We start from the raw sequence: 25,252 nt of genomic DNA, 5'->3' as shown, positions 1-25,252 counted from the left end.
ATTTCTTTTATTTATACTGTATATATATATATATATATAAACGTTTAAAAAAAATATAGCTAGAATTCACTAAAAGTCAAGTATTTCTTATATATATATATATATATATATATATATATATATTTTTTTTTTTTTTAATATAAAATACTTTACTTGGTGAATCTAGCTTTAAATATACTCCTTCCCTCTTAACCACGCCCCCAACACGGTTCAACGACAAATTGATAAGCTCTGTCTACTAATAGAAGCAGCTTGATGGACTGAGGGGGGCTTCGGTTCTCCAGCATTGATGACTCGATGACCGCTTCAGATAGTCTGATATGACTATGGACTTTAATGACACTTGACTTGTAACTCAAGTAAATTAGATTATTTTGAATTTGAAGAACATAATTTTTTGTATTGTATTGTTCTATTATGGCTCCTTTGAATTATATTATTTATGTAATTGTTTAGCTAAAGCACACAATTAGGGGCCGGGGTGTTGGAACCTATCTATATTATTTATTTATTCATTGTTTTTACAATGACATCAAATAATGCCAGTGATGATGCTGATGAATTATTGGATGTTTTAGATGAATTATTATTGACTGATTGTTTTCAGCTGCTCACGCTCAGCGAGGTGCGCCACTTCCTCCTCCTATAATTAAGAAGACAGGGCAGCTGGGTGCGCCCTTTTGTCTGTCCGTCGTGTTGAAGGAGTGAGGAGTGAAACACTTTATTCACCGCTAAATAAGTTATTTTGATTATGTTAAAGTCAACCACGGAGAATAGTTTAGTTTGTGAAAATAAATTACAAACATTTTGAATCTAGAAATATCTCCGCAAGTGCTTAAGAAATTCAGTGAGTCATGAACCTCCTCCTCCGGACTACTCTGCAATCTTTATTTGTATTTTTTGGAACAACAAGCCGTAACATAATATGTTTTATACACACACTGCAAGTATACATAATGTCGTAACAAACACCTTCATAACAATATGTAATATGTACAATATACACACTGCAAGTGTATATATTAAATGTAGTAACAGACACTTTCATATTATGTAATATGTACAATATTTACTGTAATTTAATCATTACCGGAAGTGATTTTTTAAGCGCATTAATTTCCGTTTCCATTGCAACCACTTCTAACTTCTGGCAACAAATGTGTGTTCCTACTTCCAGAGACAACACAAGTGTGTTGTAATCATGGCTGACTTGATAACAAACAACAAAGACGACTATTTTTGGACAAATGAGGATTCACAACCTTTTTTAATTTTTGAAGCTGAATATACGGAGGATGAACTGCTGCACAAAGCAAGACTGAGACGTTGGAGCAGACGGAAGCCGGGAGAGTGGGGTGAGAGTGACGACTATATAACTGTGCAAATTGCAGCCATGCTAGTTTGAAAAAATGGAGTGGTTACCCAAATAAACTGGAAAAAAATACCCAGCCAGCTGGACCAAACGCACAACAGTCCATCAAGTGAGTCACACTCAATCATGATACACACAGCACATTATGCGTGTTATTACAGCTACAGTACATATTAATACTTTACATATATTGTCATATGATCGTTCATGTTTTTCTGTCAGTACAGATTTGTGTCCTATCACATTATAAACTCAAACACGTTTTGTGCTGACGTAGACGCTAGCTAATCTCTTTCCGTAGCTAGCTTTTACGACTATTATGGAAGTATGCCGATGTGTTTATACGCTAGAAAAAGAGTTCCTCAGTGTTTGCTCTTACAATAATAATGTTGCTATAGTTTGGTTATTATACAGGTTACAGAACGTAAATGAAGTATTGTTGACGGTTTTGAATGCATTTTCAAAGTGATTTAGAGGTAAAATTGATTGCTAATATTAGCTGCATTGCTCGCTACCAAGAACCAGCTGATTTCTTCATGTTAGAATGCTAAAAAACAAAACAAAACAAACATTTTGACTTCTTATCTCTCATAATATTTGTGAGCAATAGGCAAATTTCCCCCCAAAAAAGGGTAGTTCCTCTTTAAGGTCTATGTCTCAGAACCACACTGAACCACTTGATGGCACTAATGTACATTTAAAAACTGAATAAATAAAATAAGATAGTTTAACTTCCTTTACAATAGTAATTTATTATATCTCGTTGCATTGATGAAACAATAGAAATGCAATATGTAAATCCGATTTTTTATATCATTTTCATTTTGAGGATAAACAACAAAATGGAATGTGCATCATCGGCATCCTGTGATTTCGGAGTTCCCCATGGAAATAAAATGCAGTCATTTTCACTCAATAATACAATTAAAAATGTAAAACACATATGTTTTTTCAAATAAAGGAGCTGAGATAGGCTCCAGCACCGCCCGCGATCCCGAAAAGGACACACGGTAGAAAATGGATAGATGGAAATAAAGGAGTTTATCTATGGAATCATTTACAGTTATAAATAAATAAAAAAGTAACACTACATTATTTCAAATACATATACAAAACTCTTGTAAATATAAAAGTGAATGATTAAAATATATATACACATACTATGATTAAAGTATGTCACATGTTTTGTGCAAGTTTACTGTCACCTTTACAGTTAAATTGCTCTGTTCAATGTTATATATCAATCCATGTACTTGACTGTAAAAAGCCATAATCTGAATTATCTAGTTATAAATGGTAGAAGCATATTAACAAGTTTGAAAGGGAAAAGCAGTAGAAAATGAATGCATGGATGGTGTTACACAACAATGATGTCACACATGTTAAATGTACTGATGTTCGAAAGTCAAAGTTGACAAAGTTTTGACTTCATTTGCTGCTGCTGTTCTCACCAGCACACGTGTGTTTCTTACACTGGTACTTATAAGAGAATCTTTCACCGCACACACTGCAACTCAACACTTTCTCACCTGTGTGTGTTCTCATGTGTGCTTTCAACATAGTTGAGCGAGCAAAACGTTTACCACAGATTGAACAGGAAAAAGGGTTTTCTCCAGTGTGTGTTCTCATGTGTTCCTTTAACAATTTCTTTCGGGCAAAGCTTTTACCGCATACTGAGCAGGAAAAAGGTTTTTCTCCTGTGTGTATTCTCATGTGTTCTGTCAACAAATGGTTCCGTGCAAAACCTTTACCACATGCTGAGCAGGAAAAAGGTTTTTCTCCCGTGTGTATTCTCATGTGTTCTTTCAACATATGTGTCCGTGCAAAACCTTTACCACATGCTGAGCAGGAAAAAGGTTTTTCTCCAGTGTGTGTTTTCAAGTGTTCCTTCAACAATTTCTTACCGGCAAAGCCTTTTCCACATACTGAGCAAGAAAAAGGTTTTTCTCCTGTGTGTATTCTTATGTGTTCTTCCAACAAATGTTTCCGTGAAAAACCTTTACCACAAACTGAGCAGGAAAAAGGTCTTTCTCCAGTGTGTATTTGCATGTGTTCTTTCAACAAACTTTTGTGAGCAAAACCTTTATCACATACCGAGCAGGAAAAAGGTTTTTCTCCAGTGTGTGTTCTGAAGTGTTCCTTCAACAATATCTTTCGGGCAAAGCTTTTAACACATACTGTGCAGGAAAATGTTTTTTCTCCGGTGTGTATTCTCATATGTTCTTTCAACAAAAGTGTCCGTGCAAAACCTTTACCACATGCTGAGCAGGAAAAACGTTTTTCTCCAGTGTGTATTTGCATGTGTTCTTTCAACAAATTTATTTGAGCGAAACCTTTACCACATAACGAGCAGGAAAAGGGTTTTTCTCTAGTGTGTGTTCTCATGTGTGCTTTCAAATTGGAACGTCTTACAAAACCTTTACCACAGATTGAACAGGTGTTTGGTTTTTCTCCGGTGTGTAATCTCATGTGTACTTTCAAATAGTGACTTTGTATAAAATCTTTACCGCAGATTGAACAAGAAAAAGGCTTTTCTCCAGAGTGTCTTAGCATGTGTTCATTCAACACATATTTTCGTAAAAAACTTTTACCACATTCTGAGCAGGAAAAGGGTTTTTCTCCAGTGTGTATTCTCATGTGTCTTTTAAGACCACTAGGGAGTTTAAAAGTTTTGTCACAGTCAGAACATTTAAAGCGTGTGTTGTCAGTGTGATATGTCTTATCATCTTTAGAGTCTTTATCCTCAGTGTGGTCTCCATCAACTTCTGTTGTCATGTGTTGAGTTGAGCTGCTGCTTGGTGGCTCCACCACTCTCTTCTCCTCACTTTCAACTTTTACCTCATAATCTTCACTCTTCACGATCACACCAATCACTGGGAACTCCTCCAACCATTCAAGATGCTCTCCCTTCTGATTGATGCTGATTTCCTCCTCTTCATCTTTGATGAAGGGGGTCCGTAGATCTTCCTCTTCGTTTTTAACGAGAGGAGTCTGTGACGCTTCGTCTTCCTCCTTAATGTGGGAGGTCTGTAGCTCCTCCTGCTCCATCCTGAAGCTCCACTCCTGGTGCTCAGGGAGAAGATGATCTTCATAGACATCTGCAGGACACAAGAAGACAAACGCGTGCTTTAGAAAAGTCCAGCTTTGCTCAGTCACATGAGGCATTCAGTATATACACATGTACCAAAGAAAACAAAGTTATTGTATGCCCTGGCCTGAAATTTCCATGGGGGGCAAACACACAGGCGGTTTACGTGTACAACATTCTCCGTTGTTATATGGCACTCCTTCTTTGTCTCATTTTGTCCACCAAACGTTTTATGCTGTGCATGAATGCACAAAGGTGAGCCTTGTTGATGTTACTGACTTGCGTGGAGTGCTAATATTCCATGCTAACATGCTGTTTAAGCTAGCTTTGTGTACAGATTGCATCATTACGAGTCATACCAAAGACTATAAAAATGGGACCCTTTACTTCCCTGCTTGGCATTCAGTATCAAGGGTTGGAATTGGGGGTTAAATCACCACAAATGATTCCCGGGCGCGGCACCGCTGCTTCCCACAGCTCCCCTCACCTCCCAGGGGGTTATCAAAGGTCAGATGCAGAAAATAATTTCGCCACACCTAGTGTGTGTGTGACAATCATTGGTACTTTAACTTTAACTTTATTATGCCTTGTTTGAAGGTCTATTTGAGCTAATTTAATGTCCTTTACCTATGTCCTCTGTGTATTTAATTTATTTTTGCATGTCTCATGACACATTATCTGTATGTAATATTGGCTGCATTCCTGTTTGTGTGCCATGTTATTCCAGACCACAGCAAAGATTACCATGTTGTTCCAGACCACAGCAAATGTTACCCAGCTTGCAAAGATTGTATTAAATCCTTTAGAAGAAGACAGCCTTTCCTTTCCTTTAACTTGGACACACACATATATACCTTTGGCACATTTAAGCCAGTAATTTCCACTTACTTAATGTGTGTATGTAAAACACATACTTAATGTGTATTGCCTTCAATGTAACACTTACATAAGGCTTTTAACTTTTTGCATCTCCAGAAAGATTTTTTTTTTGTATTTTTGGCCCAAAATGGCTCTTTCAACATGTTGGGTTGCAGACCCCCACTATAGGGTGTAACGATTAATTTTAACGATTCAATTTGAATCATAATTTGATGCTGCTGATGCAATTTAGGTACAATATAAGTTTATTTAGAAAAATATGATGACACCACAGACGGGCAGACTGACTTTAGTGACGTTTAATGTCCTTATCATTAAAAGTGCTTAACTTCATACAAAGCCTATCATTCTTAATTCCAACGTTTTTCTTTTTCTTGTATCCATAAAATCGATACATTGCCTTTTACAACGTTGTTGGATCGATACCTATGTTTATAAGGCAAACTTGCAGAGCACAGCTCGATGGAGTTGATGCAGAGACAGGAACGGATCCAACAAAGAATCAATATTAGAACCATTTTAAAACAGGTTAAAAAGGCTCCTAACTTAGTTGCTGACATTTGCAGTAACATATTACACCATTTACAGTTGTATTATTTAATCAAAACTTGTATTAATCTACTTATTATTTACTGTTATTACTGTATCATCTTACTTTGTGTTTTAACATGTTCAATTTACACTTCTGTTTAAAGGTGAGAATTACTTATTCTTCTGTAGTTTGGATATTTTACAACAGTTTTGGGCGATACTACATATGTGAGTGTGGATCCAAAGTACAGAACCCAAAACCAGTGAAGTTGACACTTTGTGTAATTCGTATATAAAAACAGAAGACAATGATTTGCAAATCCTTTTCAACCTATATTCAATTGAATAGACTGCAAAGACAAGATATTTAATGTTCGAGCTGAGAAACATGTATATTTTTTAAAAATAATAATTTCTTAGAATATAATGGAAGGAACACATAGCAAAAAAGTGGGCAGAGGGGCATTTTTACCATTGTGTTACATGGCCTTTCCTTTTAGCAGCACTCAGTAAACGCTTGAGAACTGAGGAGACATTTTTTTAAGCTTTTCAGGTGGAATTCTTTCCCATTCTTGCTTGATGTACAATTTAAGTTGTTCAACAGTCCAGGGTCTCCGTTGTGGTGTTTTAGGCTTCATATTGCGCCACAGTCTAGTGCCCGCACTCTTTATACGATGAACTTGCAACACGTGGCTTGGCATTGTCTTGCTGAAATAAGCAGGGGCGTCCATGATAACGTTGCTTGGATGGCAACATATGTTGCTCCAAAACCTGTGTGTACCTTTCAGCATTAATGGTGCCTACACAGATGTGTAAGTTACCCATGCCTTGGCTTGAGCTTTGCGCCAAAAACAATCCGGATGGTTCTCTTCTTCTTCCTCGACGTGTCATCTTATACGGATAACTGCTTTGCTGTGGCTTTCCTAATATGCGCTGCTAACTAAACTCTGCTGTAACATACACAGCACATCATACTCGTCCTGCTCCAGAAATTCTGACCGGGCTATACAGATATTTATTTTGATGTATTTATAATAAATAATATATTTTTTGGGACATTTCAATGACAAACTTAAAGGGGAACATTATCACAATTTCAAAAGGGTTAAAACCAATAAAAATCAGTTCCTAGTGGCTTATTTAATTTTTCTAAGTTTTTTTCAAAATTTTACCCATCATGGAATATCCCGAAAAAAGGCTTTAAAGTGCCTGATTTTCGCTATCTGTAAATCCGCTGTCCATTTACCTGTGACGTCACATAGTGATGACAACAGAAACAAACATGGCGGATAGCCCAGCAAGATATAGCGACATTAGCTTGGACTCAGACACGGATTTCAGCGGCTTAAGTAATTCAACATATTACGCATGTATTGAAACGGATGGTTGGAGTGTAAAGGCAGACAGCAAAAACGAAATTGAAGAAGAAACTGAAGCTATTGAGCGAATAGCTATTGAAGCTATTCGGCGATCGCCTTCTAATCAAAGATTGCATCTTTTGACCAGACTACTGGAGCAACTTAAATCCGTCGATTGGTAAGTGTTTGTTTGGCATTAAATGTGGGTGGAGGGAAAGGCTGGATGCAAATATAGCTACAAATGTACATGCAGCTAGCCTAAATAGCATGTTAGCATCGATTAGCTGGCAGTCATGCCGTGACCAAATATGTCTGATTAGCACATAAGTCAATAACATCAACAAAACTCACCTTTGTGATTTCGTTGACTTTATCGTTGGAAATGCATCTGCTTTGAGTGTCGCAGGATATCCACACATTCTTGCCATCTCTGTGCCATGTCTGTCGTAGCATCGCCGGTAAAATGTGCAGACCAAACGAGGGACTTTCGCATCTTTTGACACTGATCCAACTCAAATCCGTTGATTGGTATGTGTTTGTTTGGCATTAAATGTGGGTCGAGGGAAAGGCTGGATGCAAATATAGCTACAAATGAGGCATAACGATGCAATATGTACATACAGATAGCCTAAATAGCATGTTAGCATCGATTAGCATGCTGTGCTAATCGATGCTCACTCCACGTAAATCAACTTGAATCCGTCCCTGATCGTGTTGTTACACCCTCCGTCAACACACCGACGAGGCATGATGTCTCCAAGGTACCGTAAACAGTCGAAAAAACGGAAAATAACAGACCTAATTTGACTTGTGTGTGTAATGTGTTTGAGAAAATGGTGGATTGCTTCCCATTGTGACGTCACGGGTGAAAGGTCATCGCTTCGAAAGCGAACAATTGAAAGGCGTTTAGATCGCCAAATTCACCCTTTTAGAGTTCGGAAATCGGTTAAAAAAACATATGGTCTTTTTTCTGCAACATCAAGGTATATATTGTCTATTACATAGGTCTGGTGATAATGTTCCCCTTTAAGATTTCTTACGAGATTGTGATAGAACTTAAGACATTCCAAGGTCTTAAATTTAAATGATTAGATTTAAGACTTTAATTCTGTGAGAACGAAGTGATGAAGCCTACTTGGATGAGAGGCCAAACGTCTTCTAAGACAAACTGAGCAGTCCTGTTGTGATGGATTGAATGCCCTAAGAATAAACTGATGTTTGGATGTTGTTCTTACTTGGACTGTGATGAAGCTTTGGGAACTCAAGTGGTTTGTCTTCATGGTCTTCTGTCTTCATAGAGACAACAGTCAGTGGAAACTTGGAGAGATCAGCCCCCTGCTGCTCAAGGAGACACACTTCCTCCTGAGTGATCCACACTTCCTCCTCTTCCTCTTTAATGTGGGATGGCTCTGCATCCTCCTCTTTTAAAATAGGGGGAAGTAGATCTTCCTCTTTAATGTGGGGGGGCTGCTGGACGTCTGTTGGGTAAATAAGATTATGAGTGAATACAAAAAGATTTGATTGACACTGTTAACACTGAGATTATTTGTTTTTTTGTGGGTTGTGTTAAAAGTGTAGGTAAAAAAACTAGAAAAAAAACAGGGAATTCTTCCTTTTGTCCCAGCCACTAAAATGAGTCTGTGCAAAGCTGCCGCTGTTTCTACCTTGGTGTACAGAGTGTGATGTAAATCAGGGTTTCCCGCAGCGCTTTGTTGTTAAGGGGCCTTAACAACAAAGAGCCACCGCCTGAACTAAAGTGTTTTTCCTTAATTTATTATTATTTTTTATTTCATTCTATTTTTTATTTTTTGGTCCTGTCTTGCTTCTCAGGCAAATCATATAGTTGATGTAGATGCCCATATCAGCTGCTCAGATTTACTTTACAAAAGAGAAGTGTAGGATACTTCTCCTGTTGCCTTATTTGCATTTGACTTTATTAAATGTATTTATATTATCATTTGGTGCTAAACTAAAGTCTTAACAAGCTGCCACGCTTTGTACTGCCTCTGCCTCTGTCAGTATGTTTCTGCAGCACCCAGCATTGTCCCACCCACAGAACCATCTGATTGGCTACTGGCTTCCCAAATGCTGTAATAAATTAAGCAGGATGAGTTGAGCTTATGTCAGCATGTGGCCCCACTTTTAACTCATTTTTCAAACGCTTATTTAAAATTCTTATTTACAGTACGTCATTAATTTGACTTAGTCATTATTTTGTATGGGTGCAACGGTACACAAAAATTTCGGTTCGGTACGTACCTCGATTCAGAGGTCACGGTTTGGTTCATTTTCGGTACAGTACGAAAACAACAAAATATAAATTATTTGATTATTTATTTAACAAATTTGCTAAATCTTACACCAAAAATATTTGTCTTAGTGGAATATTTGATGTGAAGTAATCGGAAACTTGGATAGGTCAATAATTCATAATAACATTGATTTTGATTCAATATTATGTTTTGATCAATGACAGTTTGAAAGAAAAAAAACAGCTTTGTTTTATTAGTCAACATTGCAACTTTTTCTAAATTACATTTTGCCTTTAAGCTTTTTTATTTCACTTTTGTTTATGTTTTAATAGTATTTTTAGAATGAGCCGTGGGCCTTTAAAACATTAGCAGTGGGCTGCAAATGGCCTCCGGGGCACACTTTTGACACCCCTGCTATAAAAAATTAAATCTGATAAATCTATCGGTAAAAAGCAGAGCCTGGTGACCCATGCACGTTTATCAAAACTCTCTCACTCTCTGCCTCTGCCCCTCCCTCACGAATGCTGCTAAGTGCAGCATTTTTTTTTTTGTTTTCAACCCCTTCTTAACCCTGAACGTACATTGAAAATACACGCAAACCTAACTTAAAATGCAGGACATTCGAGGCATTTAAGAAACCACCTGGACAGCTCTGCAGAGAGGACATATCCCGTGAAAAGAGGAGGTGAGGTCAGTCTATCATAGCCCAGTCGTTGCTTGCATGCCGTGTGTTGTTGTTATTTTGATTGATTTAAACTTTTATTAGTAGATTGCACAGTACAGTCCATATTCCGTACAATTGACCACTAAATGGTAACACCCGAATAAGTTTTTGAACTTGTTTAAGTCGGGGTCCGCATAAATCAATTCATGGTGCCTCGGTGTGCATTGTTTACACAACGTGCGGTGCGCTACTTAATATGTCCGTGTCGTTCGGTACACCTCCGAACCGAACCGAAACCCCCGTACCGAAACGGTTCAATACAAATACACGTACCGTTACACCCCTATTATTTTGTGTTAGTAAGTCAATATTTACTAAGTCAAAATAATGACATACTTATTAGTATCTCAGGTAATTAGGACTGTTTTGTGTTTTGTTTTTACTTTACAGAAAAAATATTGAGATATATATCGTATATTGCCATTCAGCATACGGAGCAGAAAACACAACCACAACTTGCGACGAAGCCGGCCTACTTCACCACAGTCTGTAGTCTATTGCCCCCACAGGCAGCGATGAGATGGAGACGTGATGGTGGCGACAGGCCAAATTACACTGTTCCTTACACCCACCCAGCACCTTCCCTGTCCGTTCGCCTGTCCCAGACAGACGGGGTTAAGACTGCTGACTTTGATTGAGAGGTACTGGGTTCAAACCCCACTCTAATTGACAGCATTTTGTTACACCTCATCATACTATACTGAGCCAGGAGTCCTCAATTACATTTGTGTATGGAACACAATCTTTTCCTCACAAGACCCAGGATAAACCAGAGGTTAGGACTGTTGACTCAGGTTGAAGGGTGCTGTGTTTGAATCCCTGTCGGGTTGATATGTAATTTACAAAACCAGCTGTAGGCTTCAAGGTGACATACTGTATAATGTAAAAATAATTATTTAATACAACATTTTTTATGCAATTACAATTAACCTATTTTCTTTTAATTGCACCAAGGAGAGTTCATTGGTCAATGCTCTTTATTATTACCTTAATACTCCTATTCCCACCCACCTCAGAAATTACACTAACTCGCACACACACACACACACACACACACACACACACACACATACACACACACACACACACACACAAAAGTTACCCCTGAGGTGTCATCATTGACTATTTGACAATTTATTTTTGATTATTATTATCTTTAATGTTGACTTAATTTTTCAACTATATATTAAACAACTAGCACACGACATTACTCTGTGTGGGGGAGAAGTGACACCCCACAATGTACGTCATTTTGACGCCATACAGCCTAATTACTGATTCCGCGTATGGAGTTTAAACTCAGTACCCCTGTATTAGGAGCCCACAAACGTTGACCATTGAGCTATCCAGGGTCCTATTAAAGTTTGGTTTTCGCTCATATATAAATGTAATTAGTGAAGTATGATTGAGGCAAAACAAAAAACAAGATCTTCCAATTCATGGATTTGAACAGAATAGTACTGCATGAGAAACACCCCACAATGTATGTCGTCTTGACGCCATACAGCCAAATTACTGATTGCATGTAAGGGATTTGAATTAGGTATCCCTGTACTAGAGCCCACAGTGTTGACCATTGAGCTATCCTGGGTCCCATTAAGTTTGGTTTTTCGCTCATATACAAATGTAATCAGTGGGACAGCGTGGCGCAGTGGGAGAGTGTCCGAGCGCAACCCGAGGGTCCCTGGTTCAAATCCCACCTAGTACCAACCTCGTCACGTCCGTTGTGTCCTGAGCAAGACACTTCACCCTTGCTCCTGATGGGTGCCGGTTGACGCCTTGCATGGCAGCTTCCTCCATCAGTGTGTGAATGTGTGTGTGAATGGGTAAATGTGGAAGTAGTGTCAAAGCGCTTTGAGTACCTTGAAGGTAGAAAAGCGCTATACAAGTACAACCCATTAACTATGATCGAGGAAAAACACGAACAGAGACCTTCCTACTTATGGATTTGAACACAGTAGTACTGCGTGAGGGACAGCAGTCTTAACCATTGAGCTATTCTGGCTCTTATTGAAGCAAGACTTTGACAGCAATTGTTCTATCTCTATCATACTTCACTGAGACAGGAGTCCTCGATTACATTTGTGTATGGAACCAAATCTAATCTTCGCAAGACCCAGGATAGACCAGGGGTTAAGACTGCTGACTTGCAATAAACGGTACTGTGTTCAAACCCCACTCTGGTTGATGGTATTTTGTTCAACTCATCATACTTTACTGAGCCAGGAGTCCTCGATTATATATGTGTGTGAAAAAATAAGAATCTACAAGATCCATGATAGCCTAGTGGTTAAGACTGTTGACAGAGGTTGAATGGTGCTGGGCTCGACTCCTGGTTGGGTTGACATGTAATTTACTAAACTGTCTGAAGGCTTCAAGGTGACATATATTATGACTGTGTCACCTCTCCCATGTAATGTTAAAATAATTATATAATTAACTTTTTTTTTTCAATCCAATTACAATTTACCTATCTTATTTTAACTGTACCCAGGAGAGGTCATTGGTCAACGCTCTTTATTAACTTTACACTCTTATTCCCACCCACCTCAGGAATTACACTCACTCGCACACACTCATTCATTCATACGCACACACACACACACAGGTAACCCCTGAGGTGTCATCATTGACTATTTGACAATTTATTTTTTATTTTCTTTAGTGTTTACTTAATTTTTCAACTAAATGGTCTTACAACAACTAGCACATAACATTACTCTGTGTGGGGGAGAAGAAACACTCCACCATACAACCAAATTACTGATTCCATGTATGGGATTTGAACTCAGTACCCCTGTACTTGAGCCCACAGTGCTGACCATTGAGCTATCCTGGGTCCCATGACAATTTGTTTTTCGCTCATATACAAATTTAATCAGTAAACTATGATTAAGGCAAAACAAAAAACAAGATCTTCCTACTTAAGGATTTGAACCCAGTAGTACTGTGTGAGAGACAGCAGTCTTAACCACTGAGCTATTCTGGCTCTTGTAGAAATCAGACTTTGACAGTAATTGTTCTATCTCTATCATACTTCACTGAGCCAGGAGTCCTCGATTACATTTGTGTATGGAACACAATCTAATTTTCGCAACACCCAGGATAGACCAGGGGTTAAGACTGCTGACTCGGAACGAACGGTACTGTGTTCAAACCCCATTCGGTTGATGGTATTTTGTTCTACTCATCATACTTTACTGAGCCAGGAGTCCTCGATTATATTTGTGTATGAAAAAATATATATATACACAAGACTCAGAACAGCCCAGTGGTTAAGACTGTCGACAGAGGTTTAAGGGTGCTGGGTTCGAATCCTGGTTGGGTTGACATGTAATTTACAAAACTTTCTGGAGGCTTCAAGGTGACATATATTGTGACTGTGTCATTTCTCCCATGTAATGTAAAAATAATGATATAATTAACATTTTTTTTTTTTTACTCCAATTACAATTTACCTATTTTATTTTAAGTGTACCCAGGAGAGGTCATTGGTCAACGCTCTTTATTAACTTTATACTCTTATTCCCACCCACCTCAGGAATTACACTCACTCGCACACACTCATTCATTCATACACACACACACACACAGGTAACCCCTGAGGTGTCATCAATGACTATTTGACAATTTATTTTTGATTACTATTATCTTTAGTGTTTACTTAATTTTTCAACTAAATGGTCCTACAACAAGTAGCACATAACATTACTCTGTATGGGGGAGAAGAAACACCCCACAATACAACCAAATTACTGATCCTATGTATGGGATTCGAACTCAGTAGCCCTATACGAGAGCCAACAGTGTTGACCATTGAGCTATACAGGGTCCCATTATGTTTTGTTTTTCGCTCATATACAAATGTAATCAGTAAACTATGATTAAGACAAAAAAAAATACAAGATCTTCCTACTTATGGATTTGAACACAGTAGTACTGTGTGAGAGACAGCAGTCTTAAACACTGAGCTATTCTGGCTCTTGTGGAAATCAGACTTTGACAGTAATTGTTCTATCTCTATCATACTTCACTGATCCAGGAGTCCTTAACTACAATTTTGTATGGAACACAATCTAATCTTTGATAGACCAGGGGTTAAGACTGCTGACTCGGAATGAATGGTATCGGGTTCAAACCCCACTCTGGGTGATGGTATTTTGTTCTCCTCATCATACTTTACTGAGCCAGGAGTCCTCTGTTCTATTTGTGTATGAAAAAAAAAAACATCTCCAGAAGACCCAGGATAGCCTAGTGGTTAAGACTGTTGACAGAAGTTGAAGGGTGCTGGGTTTGAATCCTGGTTAGGTTGACATGTCATTTACAAATCTGTCTGGAGGCTTCAAGGTGACATATCAAACCAATTGGTTTGATATGTAACTTAGGTTACATACCAATGCCCTTGTGCTAATGTGGGTTTATCCTAAATAAAGTATTCATGATTATTGAATGTAATTTTGTAAAAATCCTTATAAAACTGATTTATTTGTTCACTAAGCAAAACTCAACAGCCACAAACAAGCACGACAGATTAAAACAAAAGCTTCCAATGGAAACGAAGTTGCTGAATGCAGTAGAAGAAGATGTCCAGATGAAGAAGAGACTTCTGAACATGATGGAGACATCAGAGAAGCGATCGTCTGACAATTTAGACAAACTAACATCAAATTACTAAGTCAAAAAATTCACTTACTAATGACATACTTCATATCTCAGGTAACTGGGATTGTTTTGTGTTTACTTTACGGAAAAAATATCGGGATATATATCGTATATAGCAGAAAACAACCAAATATTGTAGGCGACAGGCCGAGGTACACTGTCCTGGGCAACACCCCTTTCAAATTTTCTGGGGGAAACACAAAGCCATCATTTGACGTAACTAAATATCTCCGCTATGCCTTCATTTTACATTTTCAAGACTGATGGTGATACCAAATACACAAAGACAGGTGCAAATGAGTAAGAAAAGTAGGTATTGTTTTTAATGGCTGCCTTATTAGCATCACCGGTAAAATGTGAAGACCAAACGATCAGGACTTTCGCATCTTGTGACACTAGAGCAACTTAAATTTGTCGATTGGTAAGTGTTTGTTTCGCATTAAATGTGGGTATCTAGATTGTAGCTGAGATAGGCGCCAGCGCCCCCCGCGACCCCAAAAGGGAATAAGCGGTAGAAATTTGATGGATGGATAGTTTCAAATGTACATACAGCTAGCGTAAATAGCATGTTAGCATTGATTAGCATAGCATGTTAGCATCGATTAGCTGGCAGTCATGCCGTGACCAAATATGTCTGATTATCACATAAGTTAACAATATCAACAAAACTCACCTTTGTGATTTCGTTGACTTAATCGTTGCAAATGCATCTGCAGGTTATCCATACATCTCTGTGCCATGTCTGTCTTAGCATCGCCGGTCAAATGTGAAGACACTTTGGTACATTCAATGGGGGTCTGGCGGAAGATTTCTTGCCAGTGGTGCAACTTGAATCCCTCCCTGTTAATGTTGTTACACCCTCCGACAACACACCGACGAGGCATGATGTCTCCAAGGTTCCAAAAAATAGTCGAAAAAACGGAAAATAACAGAGCTGAGACCTGGTGTTTGTAATGTGAAAATGAATATGGCGGGTGTGTTACCTCGGTGACGTCACGTTCTGACGTCATCGCTAAAAGACCGATAAACAGAAAGGCGTTTAATTTGCCAAAATTCACCCATTTAGAGTTCGGAAATCGGTTACAAAAATACATGGTCTTTTTTTCTGCAACATCAAGGTATATATTGCTGCTTGCATAGGTTTGGTGATAATGTTCCCCTTTAAGAGCTGTTTTGAGATAATAAAAAAGAAAAAGTCTTGGAAATAATATAAAAAAGACAAATATAATCTCCAATCTTCTTTAAAACAACCTTAAACTATGCTCAATTCTTCAGGTAACAAAAACACAAAAGAACAAAATGTGAAACAAAATGCCCTGGTTCAAGAACACATGTTTAAAGGTCAGCAGCAACAAGAAAATAATTGACCTTTAACAATACACAATATTAGAGGACTGGCCAAGTGGTAGAAAATGGATGGACGGATAGACAGAGACAAAATATTAATATATAAGGGTTATGGCGTGGCTTGGGTGGTAGAGCGGCCGTGCCAGTAACTTCAGGGTTCTGGGTTCAAACCCAGTTTCCCCATCCTAGTCCCGGCTGTTGTTTCCTTGAGCAAGACACTTCACCCTTGCTCCTGATGGGTCATAATTATGGCCCAGTATGGCAGCTCGCGCCATTAGTACATGAATATGTGTGTGAATGGGAGAATGTGTGTGTGAATGGGTGAATGTCGAAATTGTGTCAAAGCGCTTTGAGTAACTTGAAGTTAAAAAGGCGCTATACAAGTATAACCTATTTACCATCAGTGTGTGTTTTAAAAAACGGTGCCTGTTGCCGAGTGACATCAGCAAATCGATGCTATGTGTTTCACACATTAGCTTGAGTGTTTTTATTATCGTAGCAGAATAGCACCAGCAGTTTGTCGGCAACTCTTTTGAATCTTTCACTGGTTTGTGTTACTTATGCTTAATAAATAGATTGAATGTGCTTTCAATGTAGTGTATGTTCTTGTCAACAAACAGGGTATTGTTTGGACGACAAGTTTTACACGTTAATCATTGATTTGTTGCTCAATATTCCCTCCGTTGTAATTGTATTGCATGTTCGGAAAAAAATGAAACTAACTAACCGTTTTAGTTACCAACGCGCAGTGAAGTCAAGTTTTAGGATGGAGAAAAAAACAGTTCCCCCAATTAAGACTGTGTGTGAGCTACTGGAGCACCGCTACCCTCTGTGCATGGAGCAGCAGGAGGAGGGAACACAGCGCACGTTTTACAGAGCGCATAGAGAGACACTTCTGCGTCAATCACTTGTCCATTTGGTTATGGTTAAGGTTAAAGTTTATTTCAAACATGCTATACAGATGGGCAAAATTTTACTCAACTTAGAATGGATTAATTTTGGGAGCAAAATGCGATTTAAGTGTTAAAATCTTTCTTTGAATGTGTGGTACTTTTTTTTTCATAACTTGCAAATGTGACTAAAATGCTCGCACTGTAAAATGTTTGCACTGTACAGAGCTGCGATAGAGCCCGAGAACGATTAGGAGTACACTCTAACCTTTAATAATGTCGAACAAAGAAAAATGCACCGAAATTAAGAATAAATAGAAGAAAATTAATTTACAGTTCTAATCAAAATGTGCATTTTTTTTAACTTGTATTTCATGTCTCCCACCACATTATTCCTCTCTCCTACACCATTGTAATCAATTATGCAAATGAGCCAATGATGGCAAATATCAACTTCTACCAACTCGAATGACAGCCAATAGCTAATGTCCTTACTGAGGAGTTAAAACACTGGGAGATAAAGAGAGATGAGAAAAGATTCCTTCCTAAAACAATATATTTAAGAATACTGTTTATATGTAAATATGAAATGAGTAAACATGTGAGAGTAAGAAGTAAACAAACCTGTTCCGTGCTCAACAACTTGATGTTTCTTGAAAACAGCGTCCACCCCATTCTTTTCTTTTGTTGGACACAATTCCTCTTCGTACTCTGTTATCATTCTTTCGCACATTTTCACACAATCACAACACTTTACTCACACTTGATCTCTGCTTGAAGGCCTACTGAAACCCACTATTACCGACCACACAGTCTGATAGTTTATATACTAATGATGAAATCTTAACATAGTTAATATACTAGTGATGAAATATTAACATTGCAACACATGCCAATACGGCCGGTTTAGTTGACTAAATTACAATTTTAAATTTCCCGCAGAGTTTCCAGTTGAAAATGTCGCGGAATGACGCTTGTTTGTGACGTTATTGGTTGGAGGGGACATATTAACCCAGCACCACTTACGGCTAAAAGTCATCTCTTTTCATCGCCCAATTACACAGTATTTTGGACATCTGTGTTGCTGAATCTTTTGCAATTTGTTCAATCAATAATTTAGAAGTCAAAGTAGAAAGATGGAGGTGGGAAGCTTTTAGCCTTTAGCCACACAAACACACAGTGTTTCCTTGTTTAAAATTCCCGGAAGCGAAGCTTTACTATGGATCAGAGCGGTCAAGCAAACATGGATCCCGACTACATGTCAACCGGCAGTTTTTGGTGAGAAAATTGTGGTAATAAGTCGCCTCTTATCGGAGATCAGCGGAACTTCTGTCCTGCTGCAGCTTCGTGACTTCAATCACAGACTCTGGCGTCAACACACCCTGTGGGCACATACCTCCGGCTATCAGGTACTATTTAACTCACGAAAACACTAGCAACACAATAGGCAGATAAGGGATTTCCCAGAATTATCCTACTAAATGTGTCTAAAAAAATCTGAATCGTTCACACTGCAATCACCTTTTTTTTTTCTAGTCCTTTACTCTAAATAACCTCATCCACAAATCTTTCATCTTCGCTCAAATTATTGGGGAAATTGTCGCTTTCTCCGCCCGAATAGCTCTTGCTGCTGGAGGCTCACATTATAAATAATGTGAGAATGTGAGGAGCCCTACAACCCGTGACGTCACGCGCACATCGTCTGCTACTTCCGGTAAAGACAATGCTTTTTTATTAGCGACCAAAAGTTGCGGACTTTATCGTCGATTATCTCTACTAAATCCTTTCAGCAAAAATATGGCAATATCGCGAAATGATCAAGTGTGACACATAGAATGGACCTGCTATCCCCGTTTAAATAAGAAAATCTCATTTCAGTAGGCCTTTAGCGATGTGTTGATAACTTCCACGTCTCTTTGTTAGCAGCTAACAAGCTAAGCTAACTAGCAAACTAAGCTAGCACGAGACTTGTCAAAGTACGCTCGGACTAATGTATCCGACTACAAACAATTATTAGGTATATTTAATCTTTGAGACTGCATACATGTCTACGTATATACACTAACTAAAAATACATGACTTTAATTCCCGCGTTTAGCCGTTCTCCGTCGAACGCCATTTTGCCTTTTCCTCCTTTCTCTTCTTCTTTCTATTTCCAGCAGACTAGTAGAGCATGTCAGGCACACTGCTGCCCTCCACAGGTTCCTAACGGGATTTCCTCGTTATGCCCTATGGCCCACACTACATTCTACGGTAAAGTGGGTGGCGCTATGAACCTTTACTGCCAGTAAGAAGAAAAATAAAAATAATAAGAAGAGATGGTTGGTTGTTTCTCTCGCGAGATCTGATTATTAGGTTGCGACGAGACGGCGTTTGATGGAGAAGACGTCACTGTGGTCATTATAGTACCGAGTTCCGAATCGTTACGTACATGTACACAAATATGATGTTTGATAGAGTAAACGTCGTTGATTGTTGAATTATATTGCAGAATTTATTATTTAGACCAAACTGGGCCGTGATTTATTGTTCAACTTCGGCAGACACGTTCACAATACTACATCACAATCTCCACTCCATTTGCCGGTGCATCACTGAATAATGTCCCTGTTGCAACACAAACAATAATTCCTAGGGAACGCATATCTTAACAGTAGCTCCTATTGTTACATTATCCATCCATCCCATCGATTTTCTACCGCTTATTCCCTTTTGGGGTCGGGCGCCTATCACAGCTACAATCGGGCGGAAGGCGGCGTACACCCTGGACAAGTTGCCACCTCATCGCAGGGCCAACACAGATAGACAGACAACAGTCACACTCGATCACATTCACACACTAGGCATCCATCCATCCATTTTCTACCGCTTATTCCCTTTTGGGGTCACGGGCATATTAAACCTAATTATTTACTTTTGAAATAAAGGATAATTGTTTTTAAATTGTGAAATATCATCTTAAGTATTTATATTACACCTAATTATTTACATTTGAAATAAAGGTTGTTTTTTTTAATTGTGAAATATCATCTTAAATATGTATATTACACCCGATTGTTACATTAATAATTGTTAAATTATTAATGTAAATGTAAACTAAAGGCCTACTGAAATTTGATTTTATTATTTAAACGGGGATAGCAGGTCCATTCTATGTGTCATACTTGATCATTTCGCGTTATCGCCATATTTTTGCTGAAAGGATTTAGTAGAGAACATCGACGATAAAGTTTGCAACTTTTGGTCGCTAATAAAAAAGCCTTGCCTTTACCGGAAGTAGCAGACGATGTGCGCATGACGTCACTGGTTGTAGGGCTCCTCACATCCTTTATAATCATAGTCAGCAGCAGCTAGAGCTATTCGGACCGAGAAAGCGACAATTTCCCCATTAATTTGAGCGAGGATGAAAGATTCGTGGATGAGGAAATTTAGAATGAAGGACTAGAGAGAAAAAAAAAAGGCAATAACAGTGAGAGCGATTCAGATGTTATCAGACACTTTTCCAAGGATAATTCTGGAAAATCCCTTTACTGCCTATTGTTTTAGTGAGATTATACAGTACCTAAAGTCGGAGGGGTGTGGCCACGGGTGTATTGACGCCAAAGTCTCTCAGGGAAGTCACGCGCTGCAGCAGGACGAAGCTCCACTGGTGTCTCCTTTAAGACCACAATTTTCTCACCGAAAACTGCCGGTTGACATTTGGTCAGGATCCATGTTCGCTTGACCGCTCCGATCCATAGTAAAGCTTCACCTCCGGGAATTTTAAACAAGGAAACACCGTGTGTTTGTGTGGCTAAAGGCTAAAGCTTCCCATCTCCACCTTTCTACTTTGACTTCTCAATTATCAATTGAACAAATTGCAAAAGATTCATTTACACAGATGTCCAGAATACTGTGTAACTGCGCGATGAAAAGAGACAAATTTTAGCCGCTAGTGGTGCTGCGCTAATATGTCCCCTCCAACTCGAATCGTCACGCGCACGCGTCATCATACGCGTCATCATTCCGCGACGTTTTCAACAAGAAACTCCGCGGGAAATTTATAATTGTAATTTAGTAAATTAAACCGGCCGTATTGGCATGTGTTGCAATGTTAATATTTCATCATTGATATATAAACTATCAGACTGCGTGGTTGGTAGTAGTGGGTTTCAGTAGGCCTTTAAATACATGTTATTATTTGGCACAGCTGGGCCGGAGCAGGAGAAAGAGAAAAAAAAGGAAGACAGGGAGAGGGGGTTGTGGGAACACGAGGGGAATAAGACAGAGAAACAACAAAAACAAACACAACGATAACAACAACAGAACAGCAAATATGATTCAAAAAGCGATATCGAAGAAGCAGTTGGTGTAGTAAATTTTAATAACACAGAAATGACAATGAACATTATTACACTACAAATGGAGCAAAACAAATGCCAATAGAAGTAGCACTATTGATAATGAATAATAACAATAATCAACTCTGTCATAAACAATACAATTGTTTATGATGAAACAATACATTTATGTAATGATAAATTGAAATACAAAAGAAAGCAGATGAATGGAGGGGAAGAAAGATAAGCGAACTGTATTAACCATGACGATTGTTATAGTAAAAATAGGTTAAGCTTTGTCAGTATGCCATGTGTTACTGGGTTTACCCCTAGGGGGAACAACATTAATATATGTTTGATGAAACGTGATTATATGCGTGACTGTATGAATGCATAAAGTATATGCTTGTATATGTACAGTATGTGTACCGTATTTCCTTGAATTGCCGCCGGGGCGCTAATTAATTTAAAACCTCTTCTCACTCCTGCGCTTACCAAAGGCATGCGGTAAAAGTAAGCATGCGCTAATTATTTTAAAACCTCTTCTCACTCCGGCACTTACCAAAGGCATGCAGTAAAAATGTGAGTGTGATGTAAGTTTGGAACTTAAATCCTACTGAATAGCTATTAATCCTCTTCCCTTTATGCGATTTCAAATGACCAGTATTGAAATCAGCCTACTCCATTTTGAAAATGATGACAGGGGAACTGTCACTCGTGACGTCACGAGTTTGACCAGGCGATAATACTAAGCATGCGCTAATTATTTTGGGAAGCAACTTTGACCCGATAGTAATTCAAGGCAGGCACATACTATATGCCCTGCGGCAATTCAAGGAAATACGGTATATGTATGTTTGCACAGTGAATGTGAATGTGAATGTATTCACTTTAAAAGTGTAGGTATGTACTGTATTTGTATATGTATGTGGAAGCGTAGGTACCTACAGTATGTGTACGCGTATGTATGCATATATGTTTGAATAATTGTGTGTATTGTATGTGAGTATACAGTATAGGCGTATTTGTATGTAGAATATATTTGTCTCCCAGTGTGTGCGGGAGCCAGAGTACGGGCACAGCCACCCAGAGAGCCCAACCTAAAACAGCAGGTGCAGCACCCAGGGAACAAGGAATTACCGGCCCTACGCAGCCAGGCCGGCCAGCGACAGGAACCCCAGAGACGGGCCCACCCTGCCGCCCGGAAGGGCCAGCAGCAGGCCATAGACAGATGCGGGAGAAGCAGGGGACAGCCAGCCTTCATGAGGCCAACGGGAGACCAGACCCCACACGGGAAAAAAGGCGGGCCTCCCCGCCCCGGGTGGCCCAGAAACTCCTCACAACCGGACCGGAAGACTGTCCCCACCCCACCAGCAACCGGACCCCCACGAGCCGCCCCACCCACCTCTCAGAGAGCACAGCGGGGCCCGCCCCAGACCCCTTCATTAAACAAAATGTAATATGTTTTATATACACACACTGCAAGTATATATACTGTATAGTGTGGTAACAGACACATTCATAACAATATTTAATATGTACAATATACACACTGCAAGTATATATATATATATATATATATATACATGTATATAATTAGGTAACAGACACCCTCATAACAAAATTTAATGTGTACAATACATACACTGCAAGTATATATATATTTTAGTAACATACACCTTCATAACAATATGTAATATGTACAATATTTACTGTATTTTAATCATTACTAACAAACAAATGTGTGTTCCTACTTCCGGAGACAACACCAGTGTGTTGTAATCATGGGAGACTTATTTTTCTTTTTGAAGCTGAATATACGGAGGAGGAACTGCTGCCTATAGAAGAGAGCACAAAGGAAGCTTGAGATGTTGGAGCAGACGGACACGGGGAGAGTGCGGCGAAAGTGACGTCTATAAATGTGAAACTTGCAGCCATTCTTTTTTGACATAAATGGAGAGCTTACCCAAATAAATTGGACAAAAAAATTCCCAGTCAGCTGGACCAAGCACACACCTGTCCATCAAGTGAGTCACACTCAATCATGATACACACAGCACATCATGTGTGTTATTACAACTACAGTACATGATAATACTTTACAGATAGTGTAATATGATTGTTCATGTTTTTCAGTCAGTAGAGATTTGTGTCCTATCACATTGTGTTGTGCATTATAAACTCAAACACGTTTCGTGCTGACGTAGAAGCTGGCTTATTTCTTTCCGTAGCTAGCTTTTATGGCTAATATCGAAGTACGCCAATGTGTTACTACGCTAGAAAAACAGTTTTTCAGTGTTTGCTCTTACAATAACAATGTTGCTATAGTTTGGTTATTATACAGGTTACAGAACATAAATGAAGTATTGTTGACGGTTTTTGAATGCATTTTTGAAGTGATTTAGAGGTAGAATTGATTGCTAACATTAGCTGCATTGCAAGCCACCAAGAACCAGCCGATTTCTACATGTTAGAATGCAAAAAAACAAAACAAAACATTTTGTCTTCTCATAATATTTGGGATCAATAGGCACATTTCACCAAAAAAAAAAAGGTACAGTTCCCCTTTAAGGTCTATGTCTTGGAAGAATACAGTAGGGTAGCCCACACATAGCATTTTAGCTTTCTTTTCTTTGTTACAATATTTCATTTTTATTTGTTATTAATTTTTGTATATTTTCATATTAGTTCTGTGACGCTTTGCTGGCATCGTGGTGTGGATTGCTTTCTCTCAATGATGCAATGCGGAATGGACACAGCGTAAAGGTAAGAAAATATTTATTTGTAACTATAAAAACAGACTAGGAACAAAAAGACTTGCACAATGGCACTATAAACAAACCATCAGAACTAGCATGAGCTAGAAGAAACAAAAGACACTAGCATGTGAGCTAGGGAAACGAACAGACAAAATAGCATGGAAGCTAATCGAGTACGAAGGGTATTTACCACAATGCGGGAAAGCGATGTCACCTGTTGCATGAGAAGCAAACTACACTGCGAGACCGAATGGCAAACAGAGGCAGGCTTAAATACAGGCAGAAATTAGGATCCAAGTGCGCGACGAAAACCAAGAAGCAGGTGACACTAAAAGCGTATCTAGGCAACGGAACAAAACAGGAAGTGCCACCAGGAACTAAGGACGTCAAATAACAAACAGGCTGTGATAACAAAACAGAAAACCGAACCCAAACCAGAACATGACATGTTCCAAATAGCGGATCATGACAAGTTCCTCCTTTCAAATTTTCATTTTATTTAATTACCAGTTCTTCCATTTTCAAACTGCATCTGACCAAGATACCATATTTGAAACTTGTTCTAGAGGTTTGCCGTCTGCTGTAAGATTTATTTGAGGAACTGGTAGACTTTTGCTCACTGCCATTCCAACTATGTTGTCCTCATTATTCAGTACAGCTGATAATTGTTGGAGGCGACTTGTGTTCAGTGCTAACAAGGATGTGTCATCAGCAAATCGTGTATTGTTCATCTTCGAACCTCCTCGAGATAAATCTTCCATGTACTCGACTTGTCAGAACATTTTTTCGTTTATAAATGAAACAGACTTTTTACTTTTTCTTTATTATTAAATGTTTCCGTCGTTCCCCAATCAGTTCTTATGACTGCTGTTTGTTCCCTTTACAGTTGTCAAAAGTTTACATCCACTTGTAAAGAAGATAGTGTCCTGGGTGTCTTGAGTTTTCAATAATTTCTACAACTCTTATTTTTTGTTATAGAGTGATTGGAGCACATACTTAAACATTCAAGAAGTTTGGTTCTTTTATGAATTTATTATGCGTCTCCTGAAAATGTGAGCAAATCTGCTGGGT

The 25,252-nt window shown here is 38.7% G+C and overlaps 1 protein-coding gene across 2 annotated transcripts; it reads right to left on the bottom strand.

Moving 5' to 3' along the window:
* Positions 1 to 2,104: 2,104 nt before the first annotated feature.
* Positions 2,105 to 19,408, bottom strand: LOC133539904 (gastrula zinc finger protein XlCGF57.1-like). Of its 2 annotated transcripts, XM_061882220.1 has the most exons (3): positions 17,728 to 19,405; positions 8,464 to 8,706; positions 2,105 to 4,470 (listed from the first exon to the last, which is right to left on the bottom strand). In XM_061882220.1, exons 1-3 carry the CDS (start codon positions 17,834 to 17,836, stop codon positions 2,801 to 2,803), a joined length of 2,022 nt encoding a protein of 673 aa, XP_061738204.1. In that variant the 5' UTR covers positions 17,837 to 19,405; the 3' UTR covers positions 2,105 to 2,800. The 2 variants fall into 2 exon arrangements, with proteins under 2 accessions (XP_061738204.1, XP_061738205.1); XM_061882221.1 differs by lacking the exon at positions 8,464 to 8,706 and having other exon boundaries at positions 17,728 to 19,408.
* Positions 19,409 to 25,252: the final 5,844 nt, after the last annotated feature.

This window comes from Nerophis ophidion, linkage group LG21, assembly GCF_033978795.1.
Source record: "Nerophis ophidion isolate RoL-2023_Sa linkage group LG21, RoL_Noph_v1.0, whole genome shotgun sequence".
In the NCBI taxonomy this organism is placed as follows: domain Eukaryota; kingdom Metazoa; phylum Chordata; class Actinopteri; order Syngnathiformes; family Syngnathidae; genus Nerophis; species Nerophis ophidion.
Note: the sequence above shows the minus strand (reverse complement) of the source record. Positions and strands in the feature narration are given on the sequence as shown.

Excerpts from the sequence above, each read along its gene's own strand:
- LOC133539904 (XM_061882220.1), bottom strand. The coding sequence starts at position 17,836 with ATGTGCGAAAGAATGATAACAGAGTACGAAGAGGAATTGTGTCCAACA. Across the intron at positions 8,707-17,727 it reads AGTTGTTGAGCACGGAACAG|ACGTCCAGCAGCCCCCCCAC; the intron begins GTTTGTTTACTT and ends TTTACCCAACAG. Across the intron at positions 4,471-8,463 it reads AAAGCTTCATCACAGTCCAA|ATGTCTATGAAGATCATCTT; the intron begins GTAAGAACAACA and ends TGTGTCCTGCAG.